Here is a 26,382-nt window from a genome sequence, read left to right as displayed (position 1 = left end):
ATGCGTTTTGCATTTTGTGGGTTAGGGGACATAATATACAGCTCAGTCCATTCACTCAATTGGTTTTAACTTTCTTGCGGTGATTCTGATAAACGACTTTAATTGGTGTTACTAGAATGTATGGTAGTGTCATCTGCAAAACAAATCACACACATTCTTAATGTGAAGTGGAAGGTCATTTATGTATATTGAGAAGAGGAGAGGGCCTAAAGCTGACCCATGTGGTACGCCATACCATACAGCCTGCATACTATACGGTAAGGCGTACCATGAGGGTCAGTTTTAGGCCCTGTAGAGAGACAGAGACGGAATTGGAAAGCCGCGAGAGAGAGAGAGAGAGAGAGAGAGAGAGAGAGAGAGAGAGAGAGAGAGAGAGAGAGAGAGAGAGGGGGGAGAGAGAGGGGGGGGAGGGAGAGAGGGAGAGGGAGGAAACTAGAGAAAGAGGTCGGAGAGAGAGACAGAGAGAGAGACAGACCTTTGAACTTTGAACTTTATTTATTTATCGAGGGTAACAGAATAAGCAAAGTATACATGCTTTTTTTCGTCCGGCCCTCGCCCATTGAGGGTAACTCGATTAATAACAAGAAGAAATAGAAGTTAAGTTAATTACAATACAATTTATATAATTAACATGTCAACAAATTAAAAAGACATTTCAAAATGCATTCTGAATATCAAGCAATGATGTAATATTATCACATAATTAGTTACTTGTTTCCAAGAGAAACAGCATGTAGAGTTCCTTGAAGGAAGTTTCACTGAATTGCATTTTAATTAAATCAGGAATGGAGTTCCACAATAAGGCGCCAGAATAAGAAAGACTTGATTTGTAAAGGTCAATTCTAGGGGTTGGGGTAATTAATTTGTTTAGTTTTATTGAATTACTAGCGTGAGAGACCCGGCTTTACTGTACCTCTCTTCGTTTTAACTTTCTGAGCGTGTTTTTAATCCAAACATATCATATCTATATGTTTTTGGAATCAGGAACCAACAAGAAATAAGATGAAATAGTTTTTAAAACGATTTCGGAAATTTAATTTTGATCATAATTTTTATATTTTTAATTTTCAGAGCTTGTTTTTAATCCAAATATAACATATGTATGTGTTTTTGGAATCAGAAAATGACGAAGAATAAGATGAAATTGTTTTTGGATCGTTTAATACAAAAATAATTTTAATTACAAGTTTCCGATTTTTAATGACCAAACTCACTCATTAGTTTTTAAGCCACCAAGCTGAAATGCAATACCAAAACCCGGGCTTCGTCGAAGATTGCTTTGCCAAAATTTCAATAAATTTAATGGAAAAATGAGGGTGTGACAGTGCCGCCTCAACTTTTACAAAAAGCCGGATATGACGTCATCAAAGGTATTTATCGAAAAAAACGTCCGGGGATATCATACCCAGGAACTCTCATGTCAAATTTCATAAAGATCAGTCCAGTAGTTTAGTCTGAATCGCTCTACACACACACACAGACAGACAGACAGACAGACAGACACACACACACACACACACGTTGAAACACCACGACCCTCGTCTCGATTCCCCCCTCTATGTTAAAACATTTAGTCAAAACTTGACTAAATGTAAAAAGAGAGAGAGAGAGAGAGAGAGAGAGAGAGAGAGAGAGAGAGAGAGAGAGAGAGAGAGAGAGAGAGAGAGAGAGAGAGAGAGAGAGAACAAGAACAAGAACAAATCTTTAATTGTCTAAGGCCACAGCCCCTTACAATAGTGGTTAAAATAACAGCAATAGTATCTGCACAGTTATAAATTGTAGTCACGCATAAAATTCAACGAATACATTAAGACCCTGATGACATGTCACTGAACCTGATTTATAAGGGTTCGTCTCTTCTGTAACATAAAGAACACAGATCTGCTGAAGCTGTTCATCACATTATCCTCATTACTGCCACAGAAATAGGCCTACACAAGTTGTTGTTGCAGCGTCTCAGAGTTCGAGATTTTCAATAAGGTCTTGATAAAAAGGACTTAAAAATACAACATGGTGTTCATCTTCTTTATCAGCTGTACAGAGAGGACAGTTTCTTGTCGTTTGGTTTGGTGCGTACCGAAACTTGTGAGCGTTGATTTCGGATACTCCTGCGCGGAAACGAGCAAGAGCAACTCTGTACTTTCTTTCTTTGGTGTTTAACGTCGTTTTCAACCACGAAGGTTATATCGCGACGAGGGAAAGGGGGGGAGATGGGATAGGGGAAAGGGGGGAGATGGGATAGAGCCACTTGTTAAGTGTTTCTTGTTCACAAAAGCACTAATCAAAACATTGCTCCAGGGGCTTGCAACGTAGTACAATATATGACCTTACTGGGAGAATGCAAGTTTCCAGTACAAAGGACTAAACATTTCTTACATACTGCTTGACTAAAATCTTTACAAACATTGACTATATTCTATACAAGAACCACTTAACAAGGGTAAAAGGAGAAACAGAATCCGTTAGTCGCCTCTTACGACATGCGGGGTGCAGAGAAATAAGGATGTGGAAAAGAAGACTTTTGGCAGTAAGTGAAATAAAGGTGATGGATCCAGTCAGGTAGAAATAAGACAACAAGAAAAGAATTGGAAAACTGCAGGGAATAGTAGGGAGAGTTTTCTTGGAAGGAAATATAGGTGAAAGGACTGGTAAGGCAGAAATAAGACAAAAGAAGAGAAGTAAAGGGGTGGGGTAGCTCTGTTTAAACGCTCCCGCCGCGTGAAGGCGACCCCATGGGACTCTGTACTTAATATCTTCGATTAATTCAATGTATTTCTCTGAGAGAGAGAGAGAGAGAGAGAGAGAGAGAGAGAGAGAGAGAGAGAGAGAGAGAGAGAGAGAGAGAGAGAGAGATAAAGTGGAGGGGGGGGGGGAAGAGAGGGAGGAAACTAGCGAGAGGTCGGAGAGAGAGAGAGAGGGGAAAAAGAAAGAGATAGAGAAAAAAAGAAAGAGAGAGAGAGAGAGAGAGTTGTCTTGTTTTACTAGAGAAAGTGGTTATTTGGCGTAGGTTGGTTATTTAATCGTGACATAATTATGTTGGTGTGTGTGTGTTCTTGCTCGCATGTGTGCGTGTTTAGTGTCTGTCTGTCTGTCTGTCTGCCTGTTCGCGATGCACGGCCAAAGTTCTCGGTGGATCTTTTTCAAATTTGGACACCGTATTCAGCTACACCCCGGACACAACCTCATCGATGACATATTTCAACACGTGCTCTCAGGTGAACCGATTTTTTTTTTCGGGATCCACTACCAGTAACTCTTCCTCATCTTCTCCAGCGTTTTCAGCCGCAATTATCTCCCTTCCTCTGTGTGGCGTCAATCCATATTCCCGTTACTACGTTACTATTTTTAGAAGGTCACTGCACGTTACTATTTTTAGAAGGTGTCCAGTGTTTTGCGCGTTTATCTCCTTTCCTTCGTGCCCCGGCGAAGCCAGCGTACACCCGACAAAGTCGGGTCCCAGGCGCAGCGTGGTATTCGGCTCTACTTCTTCCCGGCGAAGCGGGTAATCATCTAGTTCATGATACTATACGCTTGTTACCAAAAGGGGAATCCCCTTCCCTCACTGTGATTGACATCTAGTGTAACACGCTTTTCCCACTTGAGCTTGCTGAGGAATGTAGGATTCAGTTCTCGTGCGGCGTGCGGCCCATAAGTCGGTGTTGTGTAGGGCGTGTCGCGACGGCGGAAACTTGTAATTCAAATCAATTATCTAACCTGAACAGATTGTTTTGTTTAGCTACCTTGCGTATTTCGTGTGCTATGCTATTCCTACTGCTGCAGGTGTCGATCGCAAGAGCGGTCAAACACGGGACATTTTGCAAAACAAAACAATCTGTTCAGGGTAGATAATTGATCGGACTTTCTTCTCGTATGTCAGAGTTGCAAAATTTTGCCTGTTGTGATTTTGTCGAATTTTCATTTGGCCCTTCCGTTTGTGTCTGGTCGATTTTGAGGGTACCTTTATTTGAGCGGCGGTCACGTTATCCATGTAAAAGAATTTTTTAATGCAAAAGGTGATTCTGATAGTTGAGTGAACGGCCTTAACTGGAATATAACGTTTTGATGAAATGACACTGGAATTAATGCTTTAAATCGGGTTCTAAATTTGTTCAATAGTTTGTTGGCCAAGTTTAGTTAAAAATATTGAATCTGTTATTAAATTATTTGCTGATGGCACAAGTATGTATTTATCCATTGAAAGTCCTGCTCTTAGAGCCGAGATTTTAAATTCAGACTCGAGTAATATTTTTGAATGGCTAAAAAAAATGGAACATCCTCTTCAATCAAACTAAAATTGAATTATTAAATTTAGGCAGACAACAGAATTCGGATTTTATTGAAAGTAAATTTGGGCAATACCACTTTACAAGATGAAGACAAGCACAAGCACTTTGGTGCAATGGTTCATAATGTACCTCTTCACAGTCAAGATCAAATCAGGATGTCCTTTCCTTTAAACCAAACAGCTTGTCAAAGGGTATTGACGACACATTCAGAAAGAGTTTCTATGCTGCAGTGTTGTTTGTTTTAGAGTGTAAGGGAGAGGAGTGATCCTGCTGTGCCGTTTCTGCAGACCCCACAGTCTGATCAAACACACACACACACACTCTCAACACACACACTCATTCAAACACTCTCAACACACACACTCAACACACACACAACACACACACTCCACACTCATTCAAAGACCCCATAGTCTGATCACACACACTCAACACACACACCACACTCACTCAACACACACACCACTCAACACACACTAGCTCTCACCTCACTCGCTGCCTGACAAAAGAGAAGAGCACACAGATGTAAATACTTTACACAGCATTTATTTTTAACACAACAGGAGGAGCGCAGTTCATTCTCAGTGTTGCTTTCGCCTGAACGAGCATCCTGCAACACACAACACAGGTAAGGTCAACCACTGAGTCACAACACACAACACAGGTAAGGTCAATCACTGAGCCACAACACAGGTACGGTCAATCACTGAGTCACAACACACAACACAGGTAAGGTCAATCACTGAGCCACAACACACAACACAGGTAAGGTCAATCACTGAGCCACAACACAGGTACGGTCAATCACTGAGTCACAACACAGGTAAGGTCAATCACTGAGTCACAACACACAACACAGGTAAGGTCAATCACTGAGTCACAACACAGGTAAGGTCAATCACTGAGTCACAACACAGGTAAGGTCAATCACTGAGTCACAACACAGGTAAGGTCAATCACTGAGTCACAACACAGGTAAGGTCAATCACTGAGTCACAACACAGGTAAGGTCAATCACTGAGTCACAACACAGGTAAGGTCAATCACTGAGTCACAACACAGGTAAGGTCAATCACTGAGTCACAACACACAACACAGGTAAGGTCAATCACTGAGTCACAACACAGGTAAGGTCAATCACTGAGTCACAACACACAACACAGGTAAGGTCAATCACTGAGTCACAACACAGGTAAGGTCAATCACTGAGTCACAACACACAACACAGGTAAGGTCAATCACTGAGTCACAACACACAACACAGGTAAGGTCAATCACTGAGTCACAACACAGAGTAGCAACTAACATCAAACACCGCACCTATACACAACAGAGGTAACCAGGGTTGTCTGGTCACCCTCATGGTTTTCTGGATTATTGAAGGCTAGAGCTAACCAATCAGTAAGTGCGGTAAGAAAAATCCGGACAAAAGGGGAGTTGCTGATGAGTCTGGCCCAAATCGTGTCTAAATTGCTCGGGCTGTTCACATGGCAGATTCAGCCTCAACGACTTGGGAGCAATTTTCAACCCCCTTAAGTTGGGTCAAAATTAGTTGCAAGTCTGCCATGTGAACAGCACTTTAAACCTGTTTGGTAAAGTGTAGACCATATGGTTTGTGTTTGGTACAGTGTAGACCATATGGTTTGTGTTTGGTACAGTGTAGACCATATGGTTTGTGTTTGGTAAAGTGTAGACCATATGGTTTCTGAATGGTTTCTGCTTGCAATGTATGTGCAATAGCTGTAAACCAAACCAGCATCGCCTCAGCTACCTTCACATGGTTATTCAACTGGACTGGGTGGCCGAGTGGTAACGCACTTGCGCTCGGAAGCGAGAGGTTGCGTGTTCAGGCCTGGGTCAGGCCGCAATTTTCTCCCCCCTTTCCTAACCTAGGTGGTGGGTTCAAGTGCTAGTCTTTCGGATGAGACGAAAAACCGAGGTCCCTTCGTGTACACTACATCGTTAAAGATCCCACGATTGACAAAAGGGTCTTTCCTGGCAAAATTGTATAGGCATAGATCAAAAATGTCCATCAAATACCCGTGGGACTTGGAATAAAGTAAAACAAATTCCATCTCGCACGGCATTAAGTCTCAGGAAACATGAATACACGCATGCAGGAAAAAAAAATTATGGGTAGCGCCGTATGTATGGCAGCTCGCTTTCCCCGGGGAGAAAGCAGCCCGAATTTCCATGAGGGTAACCTCACTGGACTGTAAATCTTATCCAATCCAATCCAACATATTTTTGTTCACCGCTTGACTACCAGCACTTACATATGGTCAAGAGTACAGAATAGTGTCCAGTCTCTGTGACATGAGCATGACAAATATAATTTTGTCATAAAACAATCTTTTTTACTTAAATTGGAGCATATAGTTATCTTGATACTTCCTACCGAAAGAAATTTCAAATGGGCTATTTACTGAGTAGTATTTGAAGAAAATGTATTTGGTTTGCATGTAACGGTAACACCGTGACCCTTTCAATCAACATCAACTTAAAACAAATCCAGTTTAATTCCAGGTCTTTATTTAACTTTAACAGCCTGCTACAAGTGTACTTTCAATGATTAAATCATAACAACAGTGTTCTAGTCTGATACAGTATTGAAAACTGCATGTAACTGTTGCATGTACGTAACTTTACACAAAGCAGAACATTTGACTCACAATGTTAAAAAAGTAACATATTTAAGTAAAATAAACAAACAAAAAGTCTTCAAATATGTTAAGCCTTATCTTTATATTTAATTGTAAGAAGAAAAAGTTCATTTTTCCAATTTCTGAATTATGTTATAATGCACCATGCATTTACAACATCAGGCGTTCCTAATTTCAAGGTAAAATGACTGAGTAAATGTACTGTATTAAAGGCTCCTACATTGTCAAGGTATGAAATACTTCAGTTAAAGTATTAATTAAGGTTAAAGTATCCCAACAATTGTTTTACTCGTTTTAATGTATAAAATAGAAAACCTAGCAATACATGCATGTAACATAACACTGTGACCTATCCTTTTTCTTACCCATTTTTCACCAGAAAAGGAAATCCATCCAGAATTAAATGTTCTACAAGTAAATACATAGATATAAACATATTTCACATCCAAAAATGTGAGTCCAAGTGATAAAGGGAAAGAATAAATAACAAGAAAAGACGTATGCAAGTAACTTTACACCAACTAGTGCTATTTGAAGGTGAAATAATTGTTATACAGCCTCTTAATCACTTAAATCGTACTAGTAATTGAAGAAAACATTCTCTTAATATTGAATGACCTATTGAGTGCTTAAGACAGTGAAATAATTGAATTTAAGTGGATTCAGAGCCAGTTTTAGGCAACAAACAAAATATCCCGAATAAGGGAAAGGCAAACATATCCATTCAACTTTTGTTATTACTTCAGCTACACCTTAGTAATCAAAAGAGAAATACTCAAACAAAACAGCAAATGTTAGACAAAACATTGGGCAACAACCAAAAATGTCCTACCAACCAAACTTTGCTACCAACCAGCCTTTCCTATCTTTCAGATTGTAACTAGACAACAGCACAACATGAACTCAAAAACAAACATGAAGCTGCTAACCACAGATGTGGCACTGACAGATGGAATAGAAGAGCCTCTGCATACATGAAAATCAATGACAGTTTTGAAATATTAACAAAACAGCGTTCCACCCACTCGTATTATTTTTTATTGTTTTTTTTTATTATGGAGGGAATGCATCTAGGCTGGTTGACCTCATGCTAAACAAATACATGACAACAGTACAGCTTCAGAAATCTTAGTGCATGGGAACAAAGGGCCACACATAGAAGTCTGTTTGCTCTCACGCTGTTTCTTCAGGAAATGTACTTCTGCACCATCACCAATGAGGGCTTGAATCTGCAACACAAAATAACAAGAAATTCCGAGGTGATATTCAAAGCGTACCAGTTCCACATAACTAATCTCATGAAAATCATCAATTTGATTGAATTAAACATAAATTACCATGCATGTTAATATATTCGTGTACATTTAAACAAAAACTAGTATCATTGGTACTGAAACAAACAAACAAAATAAATCCCCAGTGCCTCAATTCTCACAATTTCTTCCTGAATGTATTGAAGTCCTTGTACTCTTACCCCTGGAAATGCAGGTCACAGTATTGTCAGCTGAGTCCACACCACTCTGTTCTGCAAACTTCACTGGATGTTGTCTCAGTTGATAGTGTCCAGGGAAGGAAGAAAATTTAAAAAAAATTAAATGCTGGACCGATGAAACAAACTTTTTTGTGTCCTGAAATAGCATTCCTAATGCTGTTGATCATGTGTGTGTTATGTTACATTGTGATTCAAACACATACTGTTAAAACTCATCCTAATACATAATTATTCACTCTTAGTCTGAAAACACTCACCTTCTTTGTGAATTTTTGTTTTTACCGAGTAAAGTTACATTCAAGCAATAGATTAAGTGGGTTTTTGTTTGTTTGTTGACCTGCATTAAACCATATCTTGGTTGTTAAGCAGCCTTAAAAAAAAAGCATCCACAGAAAAGAAAGAAAAGATAATAAACTATGTTGACGGCAATTTTTACTCATACATGTAACTTAACACCGAATAATCCCTTAGTCTATGATTATGTTTGTGTTATGTGACATTCAAACACATGTTTAAAAAAAATGCTTGTACTAAATGATCCACTCTTTGAACATTATAGTGTGCAATTAGTGTGCACAAAAATGTGAAATTCTTCAAGATACGTTTGAAAGTAACTTTACACAAAACCTATGGTGTCATGTTACATGCAAACACCTTTAATGGAAAATTTCCTAAATAAATTATCATTTAATTAATATACTTACCCGAATCACATTAGCATTGAGTCACCTGAGATGCTTATCACTGAAAAACGCTTACCCGGCTAAAGAATTTAAAGGGAAGCAACCCCATCACCAAAACGAAAGTGAAAGTAGCTTTGGTAATGGGCCAGTACACCGGGAGTTACCTCCCATACGGGTGTATGCCACGTCACTTCCTCTAGGAACACGTGCCTATTATCATACGGCTTTAAAAAATCTTAAAACCATAAGCGGGGCAGGTGGGAGGGAATACAGTATGTGATTCGGGTAAGTATATTAATTAAATGATAATTTATTTAGGAAATTTTCCATTTAATATCATATTCTTACTCCGAATCACATTAGCAGATAACATCAACAAGGCGGTGGGCTAGAAATGAATCAAAACTCACCATCAAGTTCTGGACAGGAACTGGCCTGCTGCTATGAGCGCTGGAAGGCCTCTGGAGCCATCCTGTCGAAGAGCTGTGACGTCCCGAAGATAAAAGTTTATGAAAACATCTTCGGAACGCCAATACGCAGTTGTCAGCACCTCCTCTAGACGTCTGGAGCGCAGAACTGCCAGAGAGGATGCCCACGCCCTCGTTTCATGGGCTCGGGCCGAGTCAAGTGGCAAGGAGGGCATAACCCCCCCCCTCTTTGTGCGACTCCACTCATAAGCCTGCTTGATGAGCGAGGACACCCACCGGGCCAACGTTACCTTCGACAAATCTTTCTCGCGCCTAGTAAGGAGAGAGATAAACAACAACTTCTGAGAACTAGACCGAATCGGCTGAGTCCGGGCTAAGTACAGACGAAGTGCCCTCACAGGGCAATTGACCGAATCGGGGTCATCCGGGGCCAACGCGCTGGTCAGAGCCTTAACTCTAACCAGCGGAGAGGCCTGCCCCGGAGACTGATTCTTGGCCAGGAAATCAGGCCGGAAACGCAAAGATGCGGAACCGTCCGGCTCAAAGGAGATATCTCCAGGCTGACCCGACAGGGCGTGGACCTCGCTACCCCGTCGGGCCGTAGCCAACAAAAGGAGAAACAGCGCTTTGCGAGTGACATTGAACAGACTGGCCTCGCTTAAAGGCTCAAAATCCGCAGAACGAAGGAATTCCAGGATTAAAAACAAGTCCCACTTGGGAGCGGGCAAACGAGCTTTAGCTTCCTTAAGAGCAGCCCCTTTAATGACTGCAGCTATAACGCCCCCGACTCGAACAGAACGACCAATCTGCTTAAGAGTCGCCGAGATAGCGGAGCGCCGGACCCTCAACGAGGAGACTGAGGCGCCCTGCGAAGACATGAAAGAGAGGTGGTTAGCGACCTGAATAGAGCGCGGAGCCACCGAACTCACCCCTCTAGCTGAACACCAGGCAGTCCATGCCTTCCAGTGGGAAGCATAAACTGAAGAGGTGGACGCTCTATGCGAGCGAGCCACCAAGTCCAGAGTCAAAGACGACGCCCCAGAGCGCTTCAGCGAGTCCCGAACAACTTCCACACGTGAAGCTTCAGAAGACTGGGCTCCTCGTGTGGAATGCCTGTTCGGGGCTGCACTAGTTCCCCTCGCACGAGTGCGAGAGGAATGGGGGGCCCTTGGGCGAGCCGAAGAAGATCTGGAAACCAGACCTGCGACGGCCACAGAGGAGCGACCAGAAGAAGAAGGGCCGGCTCCTCCATCTCCGCTTTCCGGATTACTCGGCTGAGTAACGGAAAGGGAGGAAAGGCGTACGCCTCCAGACCCGTCCAGGGAAAGTCCAGAGCGTTCACTCGCCATGCCTGAGGGTCCGGGAATGGCGAGACGAACACCGGAAGCCTCTTTGAGTACCTTGTGGCAAAAAGGTCCACCAGAGGCTTTTGGACCTGGGCCCAAAGGCGAAGCAGTGCCCCGTGAGTGATCGTCCACTCCGACTGAAGCACTGTACCGGAACGACTGAGCGCATCCGCCAAAGTGTTCAGCCTCCCTGGAAGGTACCTGGCCGAGATCGTGATATGATGCTGAAAGCACCACACCAGGATCTCGCAAGCCCTCTCCGAGAGAGACGGGGACCGCGAGCCTCCCTGCTTGTTGATGTACGCCGCCACTGTCATGTTGTCTGTAAACAGACGAACATGTTTGGCGTACAGGGAGGGCAGAAACTTGGCCAGAGCTAGAGCAACTGCCTCTAGCTCCAGCAAGTTGATGTGCCACAAGGACTGCTCCGTCGTCCACAGACCGGAAGTAGTCTGAAGATCTGTATGTGCCCCCCAACCCTCCCTGGACGCATCTGTAAAGAGGTCCAGGTCGGGGAGGGGCACGACGATCGGAACACCTCTGCAGACCCACTCCGTGTCCAACCACGGAAGGGTCGCAGACTGGAACCATCCCTGCAAAGGGATGAGGGCGTCCCAGTCCACCAGAGGAGAGTCCACAAACGGCTTCAGCGCGAACTGAAGCGGACGTTTGTGGACCCGGCCCAGTGAAACCAGAAGAGCCATAGACTCCATCTGCCCCAAGATGGAGGCGAGCGAGCGGATGGAAGCCATCAGGAGAGGTAAAGTGGAGCGAATCTGGGCTTGGAGCTTGTCCACCCTTCTCTGAGAAGGCTGGACAGTCCAAGCGACCGTGTCGAAAGACATCCCCAGATAAGTGAATGTCTGTGACGGGGTCAGCTCCGACTTTACCCGGTTGATCGAGAACCCCAACGAGTTGGATTCTCGAAGAACCGTCAGGGTATCCTGCGAACAGCCGCTCTGGGACTGGTTCATGATGAGCCAGTCGTCCAGATAAGCCCGCAGACGGATACCCTGGGACCTCACCAGTGCACAGACCTGTCTCACCACCATGGTGAAAATCCATGGTGCGAGAGACAGCCCGAAAGGGAGTGCGCGAAACTGGTAGATCTGATTTCCGACTGCAAGACGGAACGTGCTTCTTGCGAGAAGGGGGGCTTGAACCGCGGAGGCACTCGGGTAAGAGGCGCCTTTTCCTCCCGCCAGAGTAGACGGAAGCCCGACGGAAGGGCGGGAGGGAGGTGAGATCGGGAGCGCTTCATTGGGGGTGTGGCTTACTTCCAGAGCCGCCACGCCCCCTCCCCGATGCCGTCCTCTTCTTCCCACCACGAGCGGCCGGCGGAGCCTGCCGCTTCTGAGCTGGCTTGGGGTTAGACGATGTCTGAGCCTGCTTCTGTTTAGAAGGCTGAGACTGTTTCACCCCCTTCAGAGTGTAGTCAAGGAACTGACTGTCCTTGTTTGACTGAATCTCCTTCTGTCTGGCATCCAGTGCCAGCGGACAGAAGAGAGACTCCTCTGAGACCGGGGAGACTCTCAAGGTCTCCCTAGTAGCCAGTTCCGTGAATTGGGACTGCGAGAGGAAGAGATCCCTCCTGCAGAGTACCGCTTGGGTGTACTGCAGGGAGGAAAGACGCAATTGTTCCTCATTGACCTTGGCCAATGCGGCCAAAAGCGCAGAGACATCGTCCGCATTCTGTTCTTCACTGAGAGTGAAAGGAACTAGCGAATCGGTCAATGCCCGAGACAGAGCCCGAACGAGAGTCTCCGCAATGGAGGACAGTTCGATCTGCCGACGTCCAACCTCCTCAGCAGAGAGGAGGGAAGCCTCGGAAACCGGCAAAACCGAATCACGCTTGATCGGTTTAGTCAGAAGAGGCAGCAATTCCCGGGAAACCGGAAGGGTAGCCCTAGGGAGTGCAAAAGACGCCAGCCAATTCTGGCTCTGATTGGGCATGCCAAGCTTCCTCTTGGCCGTAGGCACGAAGGAAGAGGCTTGGGCAGCTGAAGCCACCCACTGCTGAGCTGATTCCGGAACTGGACCAAAAGGAAGCAGTAACGGAACAGGCACTGGCCGAATACCACTCCCCGCATGTGCTGGACGAACCAGTGAATGCGAAAGTTGGTAAGCCACTGACGGAGACTCGGCGAACCGGAAGGAAGAAACATCCTCCTGTGCCGGCCGGAAGTCCGCCATGGCAGAAGGAACGAATGATGCGGAAGAGTCCGCAGCCACCACCCCTTCAGGAAAATAACGAGACGTTACTTCCGCCGCGACGTCAAGAACAGACTTGAGCTTCGACGGAAACACGCCCCGCGACTCCTCGCTGACCACTGATGGAGCATCAGAATAGTCACACGTGGAACCCTGACCGAAGTCACCAGTTCCGGAAGCAGAAGCATGCCCTGGCAAACCGGAAACCGGAAAAGCCTGAGCACTAACGTCATCCTGCCGCCCAAAATCCTGTGAAGGTAAAGGGTAAGCAGGACGACCATCCGCAAAAACCGGAGCTGGATGAGCTGACGTCACTCCCCCGACTGAGTGGAGTGATGCCTGCTCAAGCCTAGGCGCTTGAAAGCCGGAAGGCGCACGCTGTAATCCACTATCTGGTATCCGGAAGGAACCACCAGAAGAGGAAGAAGCGTTTCCGGCCGAAACCGGAAGTGTAGTCAACGGAACCGCAAAATGCGGAAGTGAAGACTGCACTGGTTGACTTCGCGATCCGGAAGGACCGGAAGTCAGTGAATACTCCATCCTGCCGCGACCGCCATAGCGTGCCGGAGCGGACGGATCATCACTTCCGGCAAGTGCCGGAAATGCGGCAGTCGAAACCGACTGCCGCCGCTGTTCGAACAAGTCCGGGGCCTCGTAGGTTATCGCCGGAAATGAAAGATCAGCAAGGTATCGGTCGTGACCCGATGCGAAAGAGCTGTCCCCCGAAGGAGAACGTCCAGGCGCCTCACGAGGGCTATCGGACCAGCTCTGCTTACCAACCGACGCTGAAGAGGGAGGACGCTGCTCCAAGCCGGAAGTGGAGGACAAAGACACGGAAGCCAATGCCCGGACGTCACTGCCAGATGCCGGAAACGCCGAACTGCTGGCGACGGAACGCTGAAATTCTGCCTGCACCAAGCTGCGGATTTCTGGAACCAGTGACTTTAACAGAGAGGAAACCAACGCACCTTGTCCAGGTGCTAACAAAGAAGACGAAGTCTCCGATGTAGAGACAGGTGCAGAAGTAACAGTAGCGCTAGGCGCCGCAAAAGAAGCAGAAGTAGTAACAGCGCTAGGCGCCGAAATTGGTACAGCCAACAAAGTGTTACGCTCTTGGTCTGTAACAAGTAACGTTGCTTTGGAAGAGGAAGACTTAGCCTTAATTTTCCCCTTGGGGTCCGACTTGCCACGGCGCTTGTCTGAATCAGACATGTTGACAACAACACGTGGCAACGCGAAAAAATTTACTGAAACATAAGTCTAAACGACTGGAAAATTCAGTAAACACACGCACTAATGCGTTAACAAAATACTATAGCTAAACTTGCCCCACAAGCAGAGGCACGGAGAGCTACAAACAAAGTCACACGAGCTAGAAAACTAACTCACACAACAAAATGTCGACACGCAAGACACTGACACAAACGTCAACAACACGTGGCAAAGCCAAAAAGATTTACTGAAACGTAAGTCAAAACGACTGAAAACACAGTAAACACACACGCTTACGCGTCAACAAAATACTAAAGCTACACTTGCCCAAACAGAAAGAGGGCACGCAGAGCTACTAGCAAAGTCACACGAGTTAGCTAACTAACTCACACAACAAAATGGCGAAACACGCAAGTCACTGACACACAAGTCCGTAAAAAACGGACAACGTACAGTAACGAAACAGCGCAAACAACCAACAACAAACGGGAACGAGCTCACCAAACTGTAGGCAAGGCGAGCAGACAAGCTGGGTAACGTGGCCGGCGGGTGTCACTCAAACACCAAGGTCAGCCACAGAGCGTCAAAAAGTAAACCGTCCTCTCCGAGGTGAAAAAGACGTATGATAATAGGCACGTGTTCCTAGAGGAAGTGACGTGGCATACACCCGTATGGGAGGTAACTCCCGGTGTACTGGCCCATTACCAAAGCTACTTTCACTTTCGTTTTGGTGATGGGGTTGCTTCCCTTTAAATTCTTTAGCCGGGTAAGCGTTTTTCAGTGATAAGCATCTCAGGTGACTCAATGCTAATGTGATTCGGAGTAAGAATATGATATTAAATCCATTTTGAAGCATTAAACAGTTTGAAAAGCAAAATTGTTGACTGTTTCCATCCAGTCACCTTTCAAAGTGGGATGGAACCAGTCAATGAAATCCTGAGTTCATCTTAGCAATGCCATTTGAAAATGTCAGTATGACTGCAGGTACATAACATGCATTTATCGTGTTAAGTTACTTGCATGCACGTTTTTACTGCATGTAACATAATGCACAATTATAATTCAAATGTTACCATGAAGCAAACAATTCATTTGTATTAAAAAGCTCCTATTCAATAGATTTTGCTATACCAAACTTGTGTGATGAAAAATACATGAGTGTAACTTAACACCACTCTTTATGGAGTAAAGTTACATACAAACACATATATCACTAAAACATCCCTTGTGCAGGCGAAAACACAAACTGAAGTTAAAGATCGCCATTCAAAACGCATCATCTTGAAAAATCAGACAGGTACTTGCAGATTCAGTTTCCATCAACAAGGTGATAGTTAGCATGTAACTTTACACGGGCATGTTGTCACTGTGATTGCGTTAGGTTACGTACGAACAGAACATTCAAACTTGGGTTTAAGATCGTACCGGGGCCATCCACATTCATCGAGAATGCAAATGTTCAGATTATTGCATATTTGTTTTCCTTTAAAATTTCCCCGATCTAAAATGAATGCAGCACTTGCTTGTACGTAACGTTAACGATATGTACTTTCGTGTTAAGTTACAATCACGCGTCAAGATGGTAAAAAAATGGTAAGTCGTAAAATGTTTTTTTAATCCTTCGAGATCTCACAACACTACGTCCAAAATTGGTCTTCTCGCTAAAAAACATGTGAAAATCATTCTCCTAAAGCAAACATATTCACGCATGTAACATTAAAAACAGTAACACCAAAAGTAAGCATGGTCACTCACAAACATGTGCTCATAACAAATCAACAAACATTTTCCACAATTCCAAATGCGACTAAGATAACCCCTGCTAACACTGTTTTCACGTTCATGCCGTTGTTCATAAAAATGATAATGTATTTTGGTCACTTTACTTGCATTTCATGTCTTTCACTGACAAAACTGCATAAACGTAACCATAAACAGCAAAACTTACCTCATGCTTTTTCGCCACAATGATCCATCAATGCTTCGACCAAAACAGCATGTGGCCAGCTCTTTTGTAAACAATATTCAAAATGGCCGCCGCTTACGCAAAATCTCGTTCACGTCCTAGTGAGGGATCGTTTTTTGTTGCATGCGCGTAACATAAGATTTACGCGGTTTTCAATTATTTTTTCCCTTGGACTGCTATGTAGAGTGGAATCAAGAAACCGCTTAAAGTCCTATGCCGAAATGAAGGCAGCGACAGAAGCTTTAAAATCATGCTGTTTCCCACCTACGCGAGACTTCCAACTCGTTGTTAAAATGAAGACGAACTCGGTACGAAAAACTAACGCGACGGTTACGCGCAAGCAGCCGTCCTTTGAACGCAATTATACACATCGCCGGTCATTCGTTCGTCCTGACAGTAAACCTGCATTGAACTGTTTTGTCTTTCATAACATGATATGATTGATTCAGTTTCAAATTGTCTCTGGTAAAGCGAACATGCAGCTTCAAAGTGTAGTGTGTGAATTGTGTCACGTTTCGCGTTTCGCCGACAACCGACTTTTTCGAACTAATCCACAGATATATAACTTAACAGACACAGATTTGAACACAAGAAGACATGCATATTGAAATCAACTTATTTTGAACAGATTAGAACAGGTTTGATTGAGGTGCATGTAGAATGGTTGCCTTTACAAGGCTAGTTTTGTGACCAACTCGTGATACAGGCACTCGACGCTCTGTTGTACTCTTGCTCATATGCATGCACCCAAATATGGTGTTATTACATTAGGTATAACCCGGCCGGGGTTCGAACCCACGACCTCCCGATCACGGGGCGGACGCCTTACCACTAGGCCAACCGTGCCGGTGCCTGAAAGGCGACACACTGCCTTAAAAAGTCGAAATGAGACCCCACGTAATCAGTACACTGGCAGAACGAAGTTGGGAGTTACTATGCCGGACCCTGAGCGAACCACAAGCTGGCCCAATGCAAGATTGAAACATTGCCTGACCCTGAGCGAACCACAAGGTGGCCCAATGCAAGTGTGAAACATTGCCGGACCCTGAGCGAACCACAAGGTGGCCCAATGCAAGTGTGAAACATTGCCGGACCCTGAGCGAACCACAAGGTGGCCCAATGCAAGTGTGAAACATTGTAAGAATAAAGGTCCCTGTCAAGACGGAGACAACTCACCTTCTGTCAGCCTGGCTTTGCCTCCTGTTGGCTGACACAGCACGGTGGAGCACCCCACACACAGCACAACGGTCTGGGCATGGCTAAACACTGTGGTGATCTTGTAGCAGCCTGGAACACAATATCACACACCATCACACACTGTAACACACAGCACAACGGTCTGGGCATGGCTAAACACTGTGGTGATCTTGTAGCAGCCTGGAACACAATATCACACACCATCACACACTGTAACACACAGCACAACGGTCTGGGCATGGCTAAACACTGTGGTGATCTTGTAGCAGCCTGGAACACAATATCACACACTGTAACACACAGCACAACGGTCTGGGCATGGCTAAACACTGTGGTGATCTTGTAGCAGCCTGGAACACAATATCACACACCATCACACACAGCACAACGGTCTGGGCATGGCTAAACACTGTGGTGATCTTGTAGCAGCCTGGAACACAATATCACACACTGTAACACACAGCACAACGGTCTGGGCATGGCTAAACACTGTGGTGATCTTGTAGCAGCCTGGAACACAATATCACACACTGTAACACACAGCACAACGGTCTGGGCATGGCTAAACACTGTGGTGATCTTGTAGCAGCCTGGAACACAATATCACACACCATCACACACAGCACAACGGTCTGGGCATGGCTAAACACTGTGGTGATCTTGTAGCAGCCTGGAACACAATATCACACACCATCACACACAGCACAACGGTCTGGGCATGGCTAAACACTGTGGTGATCTTGTAGCAGCCTGGAACACAATATCACACACAATCACACACTGTAACACACAGCACAACGGTCTGGGCATGGCTAAGGCCAAAAAAAAAAAAATGTCTGTTTCTGGTAACATGGCTAAAAAAAATAGGGTCGGTAGGTAGCAGGCATGAGACCAGCAAACGTTCAAAAAATAGGAAACTAAGCCGGGGTCCAGGGGCCGCTCAGGCCCCTGGTGGGGTCCAGGGGCAACGCCCCTTTGGGGGGTTCAGGGGGGCGAAGCCCCCCTGACGGAAAATGAATGTTAGAATTATAAAGGCCATTTTGGGGCCTCTCCTGATAGCAAAAAAATAGATCATGCCTTTTTAAAAAGCTATAAAAACCACAAGAATAATATGTTTTAGCATTTTAAACAAAACATTTTGCTTCACATCCACAGGTGCCTGTAATCACATGATAATGACAATGTAGAAAACAAGAGGCGAAGCCTTCAAGGCTCACGTAAGAAATCGACAAACAGTAACACAAACTCAATCACTCCGTCACACATACACACACACACAGTAAGCATAGGTGACACTGTGCAAGAAAGCGAGACACTATAGATCTAGATCTGTCTGTCTGCATGTAGCCTGTAACTTACAGGGACACGACTGCCAACTAGTCTCGGCTCGCTCAAAATGACAATGACCGAGACTTTCAGTAATTCCTTCGCGTGACGTCTAACCCTCTTACGCCATAATGTGACGTCTTCAAATGTTAAAGTTTCTACCACAGACATACACATGCACAGACAGAAAAAGTTACGATCGCATAGGCTACACTTACGTGAGCCAAAAAGCAATCAAGATAACTCATCAAAGCTGCTACAATGTCTGAACAGAGTGCACCTCCTCTCCCTCCCACCCCACCTACCCCCCCAAAAAAAAGGTTCTAATCTATAAATCGGTTGTTTTGCCTTGAGTTGGTGTTAATTTTCCTTATTCAGGCCTACCAGCAACTGCGGGTCATCGGCTCAGCGCAGACAGGATGGAGGGAAAGAGAGAGAGAGAGAGAGAGAGAGAGAGAGAGAGAGAGAGAGAGAGAGAGAGAGAGAGAGAGAGAGAGAGACGTGCTTCCAAGAGCCCTCTGTGCTTCTTGCTTTCAATGTGACGAACCAACACCTTTTTTCCACTAAGTCCGTATTTCACCACGCAGTGGCCGTTGTCGCACCACGTGCACACGGCCTGACCGGGAATGGATACTATTTTGGCGATACTGTCGCCAATGGCGCCTTTCTTTCTTGTTGATAGTGACAGTCACTTCTTCTGACAGCCAGTTGGCTTTCCACTTGTTTTTCACACTTTGGTCGTCGATCGTAAGAGCTTCCACAGCCGACAAAACAATATGGAATCCAGACGCCATGATGCTACGGTGTTTGGAGATCGGGAGCCAATCAAAACAACCATCGGTGAATAATTAAGCCTCGGCAATAATCGTCGGAGATCAACAGCCAATCAAACGCGACCCATGATACTGCTATGGGTTCACGCGAGTGCTGGGGTGCGAATGCACTGACTTCAGTCGCAGACAGCTTCAGCTGAACGGTTCATACCACCACCTATGGGTTCACGCGAGTGCTGGGGAGCGAATGCACTGACTTCAGACGCAGACAGCTTCAGCTGAACGGTTCATACCAACTCCCCCCCCCCCCCCTTTTTTCTCAACGAATTTGCATCGATCTCAAGAATGGTCTGTGAGCTAAGGAAAATATCGGAATTCCGATAAAAATCGGACCAGTCCCATGTCTGAGGTAGGGATATTTTTTTTTTAATTTTTTTTTTACCCCAAATGTAGACCAATAAAACTAACTTTTAAAAATCGCGCAGAGACTGGATTCACTATACATAGAGACAAGACACTCAACACATTTAAAAATCGTCAGCGGACTTTCGTTTTCACACGTTTTTGTTGTTCATTTTCTCACCCTGTCCTTTACCACCAAAAAAAAGAGAAAATTTTTGAGTTTGGAAAAAAAAAGTCTAGGGTCGGCGTCGAAATTTAGGGTCGGTCGGGTGACCAGAAACAGACAATTTTTTTTTGTGGCCTAAACACTGTGGTGATCTTGTAGCAGTCGGTAACACACCATCACTCACTATAACACAGAACACAGCAAAGTTTTAATTTTTCCTTTGCAAGGTGTGCACACACCTACTTGTAATAGTTGTGCGGGAGAGCCATGTTTGAAAAAGTTAGCATTTGATAAAATAAATGATTGAAGGTTTGGGACTGCCATGGCATGCAGAGTTCCCTCCGTCGTGCTATCGCTCGCCCCAGCCTAACGAAGTATAATTGGTATTGAAACCAAGGTAGAAGGAGATTGATAGACGACGCAAGGGAGGTAATTGAACTTTCTGTTTCGGTCGGCCATTTTGGACGGTGCCAGAAAAGATTCATATTCATTGGGAAAATGTGTTAGTTAATATGATAAAAGGTGGAAATGTGAATGAAAGTGTTTGAAATATGCTTTCAAGCCATTGTAAGATAGTTGTCAATTTAGTCAGGCAACGTGAAAGTCATAGCGACTCGTTGTGGCAATAACGTTAAACGCTAGTCGTTCAGTGATCTTACTTGGAGAAACAGAATTCGTAAAGAGAGGAGAGACAAGGTTTCTTTGATGAAGATAGTGTTGTAGGTTGCTTAAATATTGCGAACAGTTATTAAAAGAGCGCTTGTTGTGATCTGAAAGTGTAAAGATAAAGGAAAAAGGACGGACTACATTGGCTGCGTAATGTTTTAAAAGTATTGCGGTTAATGTTTTTTTCGGTCAGCCAATCTGCCTCTGGTTCTGTGTGTTTGTTTACGTTGCCATGCAGATTGGTATAAAAGACAGTGTAAAATGAAGTTCCTACACGCATTAGGACAGGCTTTATGACAGAGTAGAATGGGTTAGAATAAGGCCAAAAAAAAAAAAATGCTTTGGTTACGGTTTCATGGCCAAAAAAAATAGGGTAGGTAGGTCGATTAAACTTCTTTTTTTTTTTGTTTTTTTGTTGGTCCCTCTTGAAATGATAAAAATATTTGTGTATGCAGGATATTCGAGGTATTTTCATATTGGTGTATTCGTCCGCTTCACTGCCATCAGGAGTCAAACGAACACACTTGAAGTGAAGTGATTTGATGTGGAAACTTTCCAAGTTTTCGAGAGTCATGCCAAAGTCCAGTTCGAAAGAGTCTTCGGGCTCGGCACTTATTTTCGTCGACCCAACACAATCATTTTATCCCGAACAGTTTGCCGTCCAAAGTTGGATGAAAATCATGAAAAATGTCCACCAAGGTTGCACTCTTCGAGTACCGACTTATCAGTTGTGTTTGTTCGATATGAACGCACTTTCCGAATACGATTGCAAATGCAGACGACATTTTTTTTTACGTTCGCGCAACGAACGAACGCACGCACGAGACTGACTTCCCTTGGATATGGGAGTTGTAAAAGGCGGAGTGGTGTCCCTTGTCGGGCTTGTTGTTGTCTGCTCGCCGGCGATCGATGTTTTCTCTGTGCCGTGGTGTTGTCGTTTTCGGTGGGTTGTTGTGTGTGTGTGTGGGCTTTTTTTGTGTATGTATGTGTTTGGTTCATTTTATTTTTAGCTTTAGGACCAAAAAAAAGTTTAGGGTCGGCCCAAAAAGTTAGGGTCGGTCGGGAAACCGTAACCAAAGCATTTTTTTTTTTTTGGCCTAAGGACATAGACTGAGGGCGCTAGGTTAGGGATTAGAATAGTTAGAGAGGAGAGGCAAGGTGGACTAGATCAAGATTTAGAATTGGGACAAGAAGAAGAGACTTCGCATTCTTTCTACGGGATAGCGTAGGGAAAACGCAGTGTAAAACTAAAAGAACTTAGAGAATCTTGCCACATTTTCACAAAGTCAGGACAGATAGGAATAGATAACTTAGAGAACCGTGCCACATTTTCACAGTCAGGACAGATAGGAATAGATAGCTTAGAGAATCTTGCCACATTTTCACAAAGTCAGGACAGATAGGAATAGATAGCTTCAAAGGATAACCTCGCATGCTACTGGTTTGTTTACCTCAAAACCCCAGTAAAGGTTTAAAAGTAAATAGGCGGAAATTTCGTAGTTGGTCAGAAAATAAACAACCGGACTGTTAAGGCCAGGGGACGTTTGATTGAACGGTCCTAAAATAGCTAGTTAGGTGGGAAATTAAACATTAGGTGACCTGCGCAAACTCAGATAAGCTCCTTTTGGTGTCCCGCCTGTTTTGCGTATGGTACTTCTAAAAGGGGGAAACTTGATTTAGGTTTAGGGACAAAACACTTAGGTAACGAAGGGGGGATTTATCCGTCCGGTTCTTACTGAAGTTAAAATAGCAGAAGCAGAAGTCTTAGACCATCCTTAAAATGTTCCAATAGGGAACAACTTAGGTCCAAGAATCAAATAGGCTTTACAGGTTTCCAAAGAAGTAACAAGTGCACGCACTAGTCACCACATCTGCAAAGCTTAACAGAAGATTACTCATTTTAATTTCCAGTAATAAAAAGATGTAACCCGTTTTATACCTACAACTTTCACGGTTTTCCGCCGGGTCGATAAATTTACAAGCACCATAAAAGAAAAACTGCTACATAGTTACATGATTTTGAGCCATATAACACTTTTAAAACCGACCGGCGTTGCTTTGCGTCACTCTTATGCCAAGAGCACGTCACCTCATTTTGTTTTATCCAAAACAGACTTTAGATTTGAACTCGCGCGCTTGTGCTATGTTTGATCCAGAACAGACTAGAGATTCTAAACTCGCGCGCGCGTGCTATAGTCTGAGTCAGTATTGGGATGTGCTGTCGAGCATGCCGTTTTGTAGGCGTTACGCATAAGCGTCGGGAAAATGCGTGGGCGGATTTTAAAACGCGTCAAATACGCAACAAGAAGAGCAAACGCTCGATCGAGTCACTTTCGCAGTTCTGAATATTATATGAGGCATCAGATGGACAGGAAGAAATTGCTATTCACAACACAATACAGATGTAAATAATTTGATGTAAAGAATAATCCTATAAAGTTTGAATCAAATCCGATGAATAGTTTCAGAGATATGATATTTCAATTTTTTTCCTTCAAGACATACCTGTGACCTTGAAAAAGGTCAAAGGTCACCAAAGCAGACGTCAAAGTGTAGAGGTCACTGGGAGTCACGTTCACATAAAATTTGAGCCCGGTCACTTTTATAGTTTCCGAGAAAAGCCCAACGTTAAGTTGTGTGTTGCCGAACAGAAAAGGCTAGTTATCTCCCTTGTTTTTCTGATAACGTTCGTAAAAGGCTACAGATGTAAATACTTTGATGTAAAGAATAATCCTACAAAGTTTCAATCACATCCGATGAACTTTGTCAAAGATATAAAATGTCTAATTTTTCCTTTGACGCTGACCTGTGACCTTGAAAAAGGTCAAAGGTCAACGAAACCATCGTTAAAGTGTAGAGGTCATTGGAGGTCACGACTAAACAAAATATGAGCCGGATCGCTTTGATAGTTTCCGAGAAAAGTCCAACGTTAAGGTGGTGTCTACGGACGGCCGGCCGGCCGGCCGGACGGCCGGCCGGCCGGACGGACGGCCGGACAGACTAACACTGACCGATTACATAGAGTCACTTTTTCTCAAGTGACTCAAAAACCATGCGTTAACGCGATCCCTGTTTAAATTAACGGATCAATGGTAATCTTGAACTTTAGCGTGTTAAATTCATAGCTCATAATTCATAGGCATTCAAGTCTCCAAATTTGTAGATACTGCACTTGTAATCATAACAAGTCATTTTAGATCCCTTTGAAGTTACGGAATGAACTCTGATGAACTGTACGAATGCATTTCGTTTACATGGCCATGGGTCAAACAAAGAATTATCCGTATGAGCGGACAAGGGAGACAACTCTTTCGTGTAAATGATGTCCCATGGTTGACAACCTACGCCATTTTTGTCGATTGAACAACCAAATTAATTAATTATGCTTACGTTTGGAGCTCAATCCGTCAATTAATTTCACGACAAATGTTCTTTGGCTTGCTTACATGGACTTGTATCAAAAATAAGTAAAGAATGTCACTGGATTCTGAGCTATGAATTTAACACGCTGAAATTCAACTGACAATAAGAGGAACTACTTACCGGGGCACTTAACATCCATGAAGTAGGAGTTGGGGCTCTGGACCAGGCGCTTCAACTTGCATTTTCTCTTCTCCTCCTCCAAAGAAGGGTGCAACAAATCCTTTGCGAGCTACAAAACACATTCAAAGTTACTTCAGCACAACAAAACTCACTTGAGACACAACCTAAACTGGCCCCTAAACTAGTTGTCAGCTGACACAAATTTTAATATGGAATGCATCTGGTCAAAAATAAATAAAATTAAAATTACCGGTTGAAAGCACTGGCTACGAGTATTTTTGGAACCACGTGAGTGCGATGTGAGATTTCGCCGCCATGTTTGTTTACACCGTTAAGTACAAAACGTGTCGTCGAACTACGATTGAGAGGTAATAATTGTATGCCGAGAGGTAATAATATGGAGCATATAATTCAACACAAAACGAAATATGTCCTATAAAACCCCAGACAACGGCTGTTACGCTCGCTGTCTAATCCCCGTGAACCCTGCATTCATCACATCTCGTGGTCCACTTCTCACTGCACAGTATTTTCCATGTTTTACAAGGTAAGATGGCTTCCCCTCTCGCAAAGTACGCATGATAAACTCCAACGAGTTACGATCTTTAGGAGAAATTACCCCGTTGAACTAAATGTACTTCATCGGTTAAGAAAACGAATGAACTTCAGTCGCCATACTCACAGGCATGGTTTCGCCTTGAAGCTAGATGAGTAAAAGAAAGACTGTAGTGTGGGGTTTTCACGTGGTTTTGCAGGGTGGACGGAAAGCCTTCTGCGCAAGCGCGGTCATTTCACCACATCTCGCAAGTTTCGAATTTCTTCTTGGACTGCAATAACATTATAATTGGGAGTTCTATAATTATTGAATGTGTTCTAAATTTAGAAGGTGTAACATATATGTACCAGAGAATCTAAAATACGTTAAATAAAAAGAATTTATATTCTAGTTCCGTGCGAAATGATGTCCCGGGTCCGCCTAAACTACGCGCCAGCACGCGCTAGCACGCGCCAGCACGCGCCAGCTTGAACCATAGCACTTATATACTTTATTTTTATATTTCTAGTTAGTTCATCGTCCATTCTCACATAATACAAAATTTCAAACTTCAATGATAAAAAATACGGAAGTTATGACGAGTTTAAGGAGAGCTAATGCACAACTCTCAAATCCGACGATTGTCGGACATGGAGCCACGGCCTTTGGATAGCTCTCCTATAACGCGTCTTAGCTATCGTAAATTTTATCACTGAAGTTTGAAATTTTGTATAATGTAAGAACTGACGATGAACTATAAAAATAGAAATATAAAAATCAAGTATATAAGTGCTAAGACGCGTTATAGGAGAGCTATCCTAAGGCCGTGGCTCCATGTCCGACAATGTCGGATACGGAGTCATTCGTTCCAACAGTCAGTCGGATGCGGAGCCAGTCATTCCTCTGTGTGCCACGGTGTGTGTGTGTGTGAACGCTACCCGTTTGGCTGCTTATTCTGATTCGCAGCTGACCCCCCTGGGGCCGTTCCCCTATCCACCACCTGGGGACCCGCTCGGTTGGGGATGGAAGCCCCGACGATACACCCATGGACACGAGGTGCAAATGAGCATATCGCCATGTTCCGAGTTAAGCATATCAAAGTTAAAATTAAATGACATTCTGCACTTTGCAGCACAGAACAATGGACATGTTCATTACTTCACAGGGCAAAGAAACAACATACTTTTCAGCATGTATTTATTTGGACAAACTTGAAGTCTTGCGTCCTCACAGGATGAACAAGCCTTTTTAAGCCGAATGTTGTTGATATGCTACCGTTCTAGTAAAATTAATTAAAAACAATGATTAAAAAATTAATTAAAATAAGTTGTATAGCATGGCAAAACAATCAAAAAGTGCAGGAACAGTTGTTTGTTTGTTAGCTAGCTTTACCTCCCTTTATCTTGGTGTAGATGTAAAGAAGAGTGACTAGGATACGATTTCGATGAGTTGCAGGTTAGAAATCCTCTTTGTGAGGACGGCACTTA

The 26,382-nt window shown here is 44.0% G+C and overlaps 1 protein-coding gene across 1 annotated transcript; it reads right to left on the bottom strand.

The window, feature by feature from the left end:
* Positions 1-4,816: 4,816 nt before the first annotated feature.
* LOC138950286 (small ribosomal subunit protein eS27-like) lies at positions 4,817-25,187 on the bottom strand. The gene is made up of 4 exons (XM_070322037.1): positions 25,043-25,187; positions 24,361-24,469; positions 17,464-17,574; positions 4,817-4,896 (listed from the first exon to the last, which is right to left on the bottom strand). The coding sequence occupies exons 1-4, from the start codon at positions 25,046-25,048 to the stop codon at positions 4,868-4,870; spliced, it is 255 nt and encodes an 84-aa protein (XP_070178138.1). The 5' UTR covers positions 25,049-25,187; the 3' UTR covers positions 4,817-4,867.
* Positions 25,188-26,382: the final 1,195 nt, after the last annotated feature.

This window comes from Littorina saxatilis, linkage group LG16, assembly GCF_037325665.1.
Source record: "Littorina saxatilis isolate snail1 linkage group LG16, US_GU_Lsax_2.0, whole genome shotgun sequence".
NCBI classification, from domain to species: Eukaryota; Metazoa; Mollusca; class Gastropoda; order Littorinimorpha; family Littorinidae; genus Littorina; species Littorina saxatilis.
The sequence above is the reverse complement of the archived record's forward strand: the minus strand, read 5'-3'. Positions and strand labels throughout refer to the sequence as shown.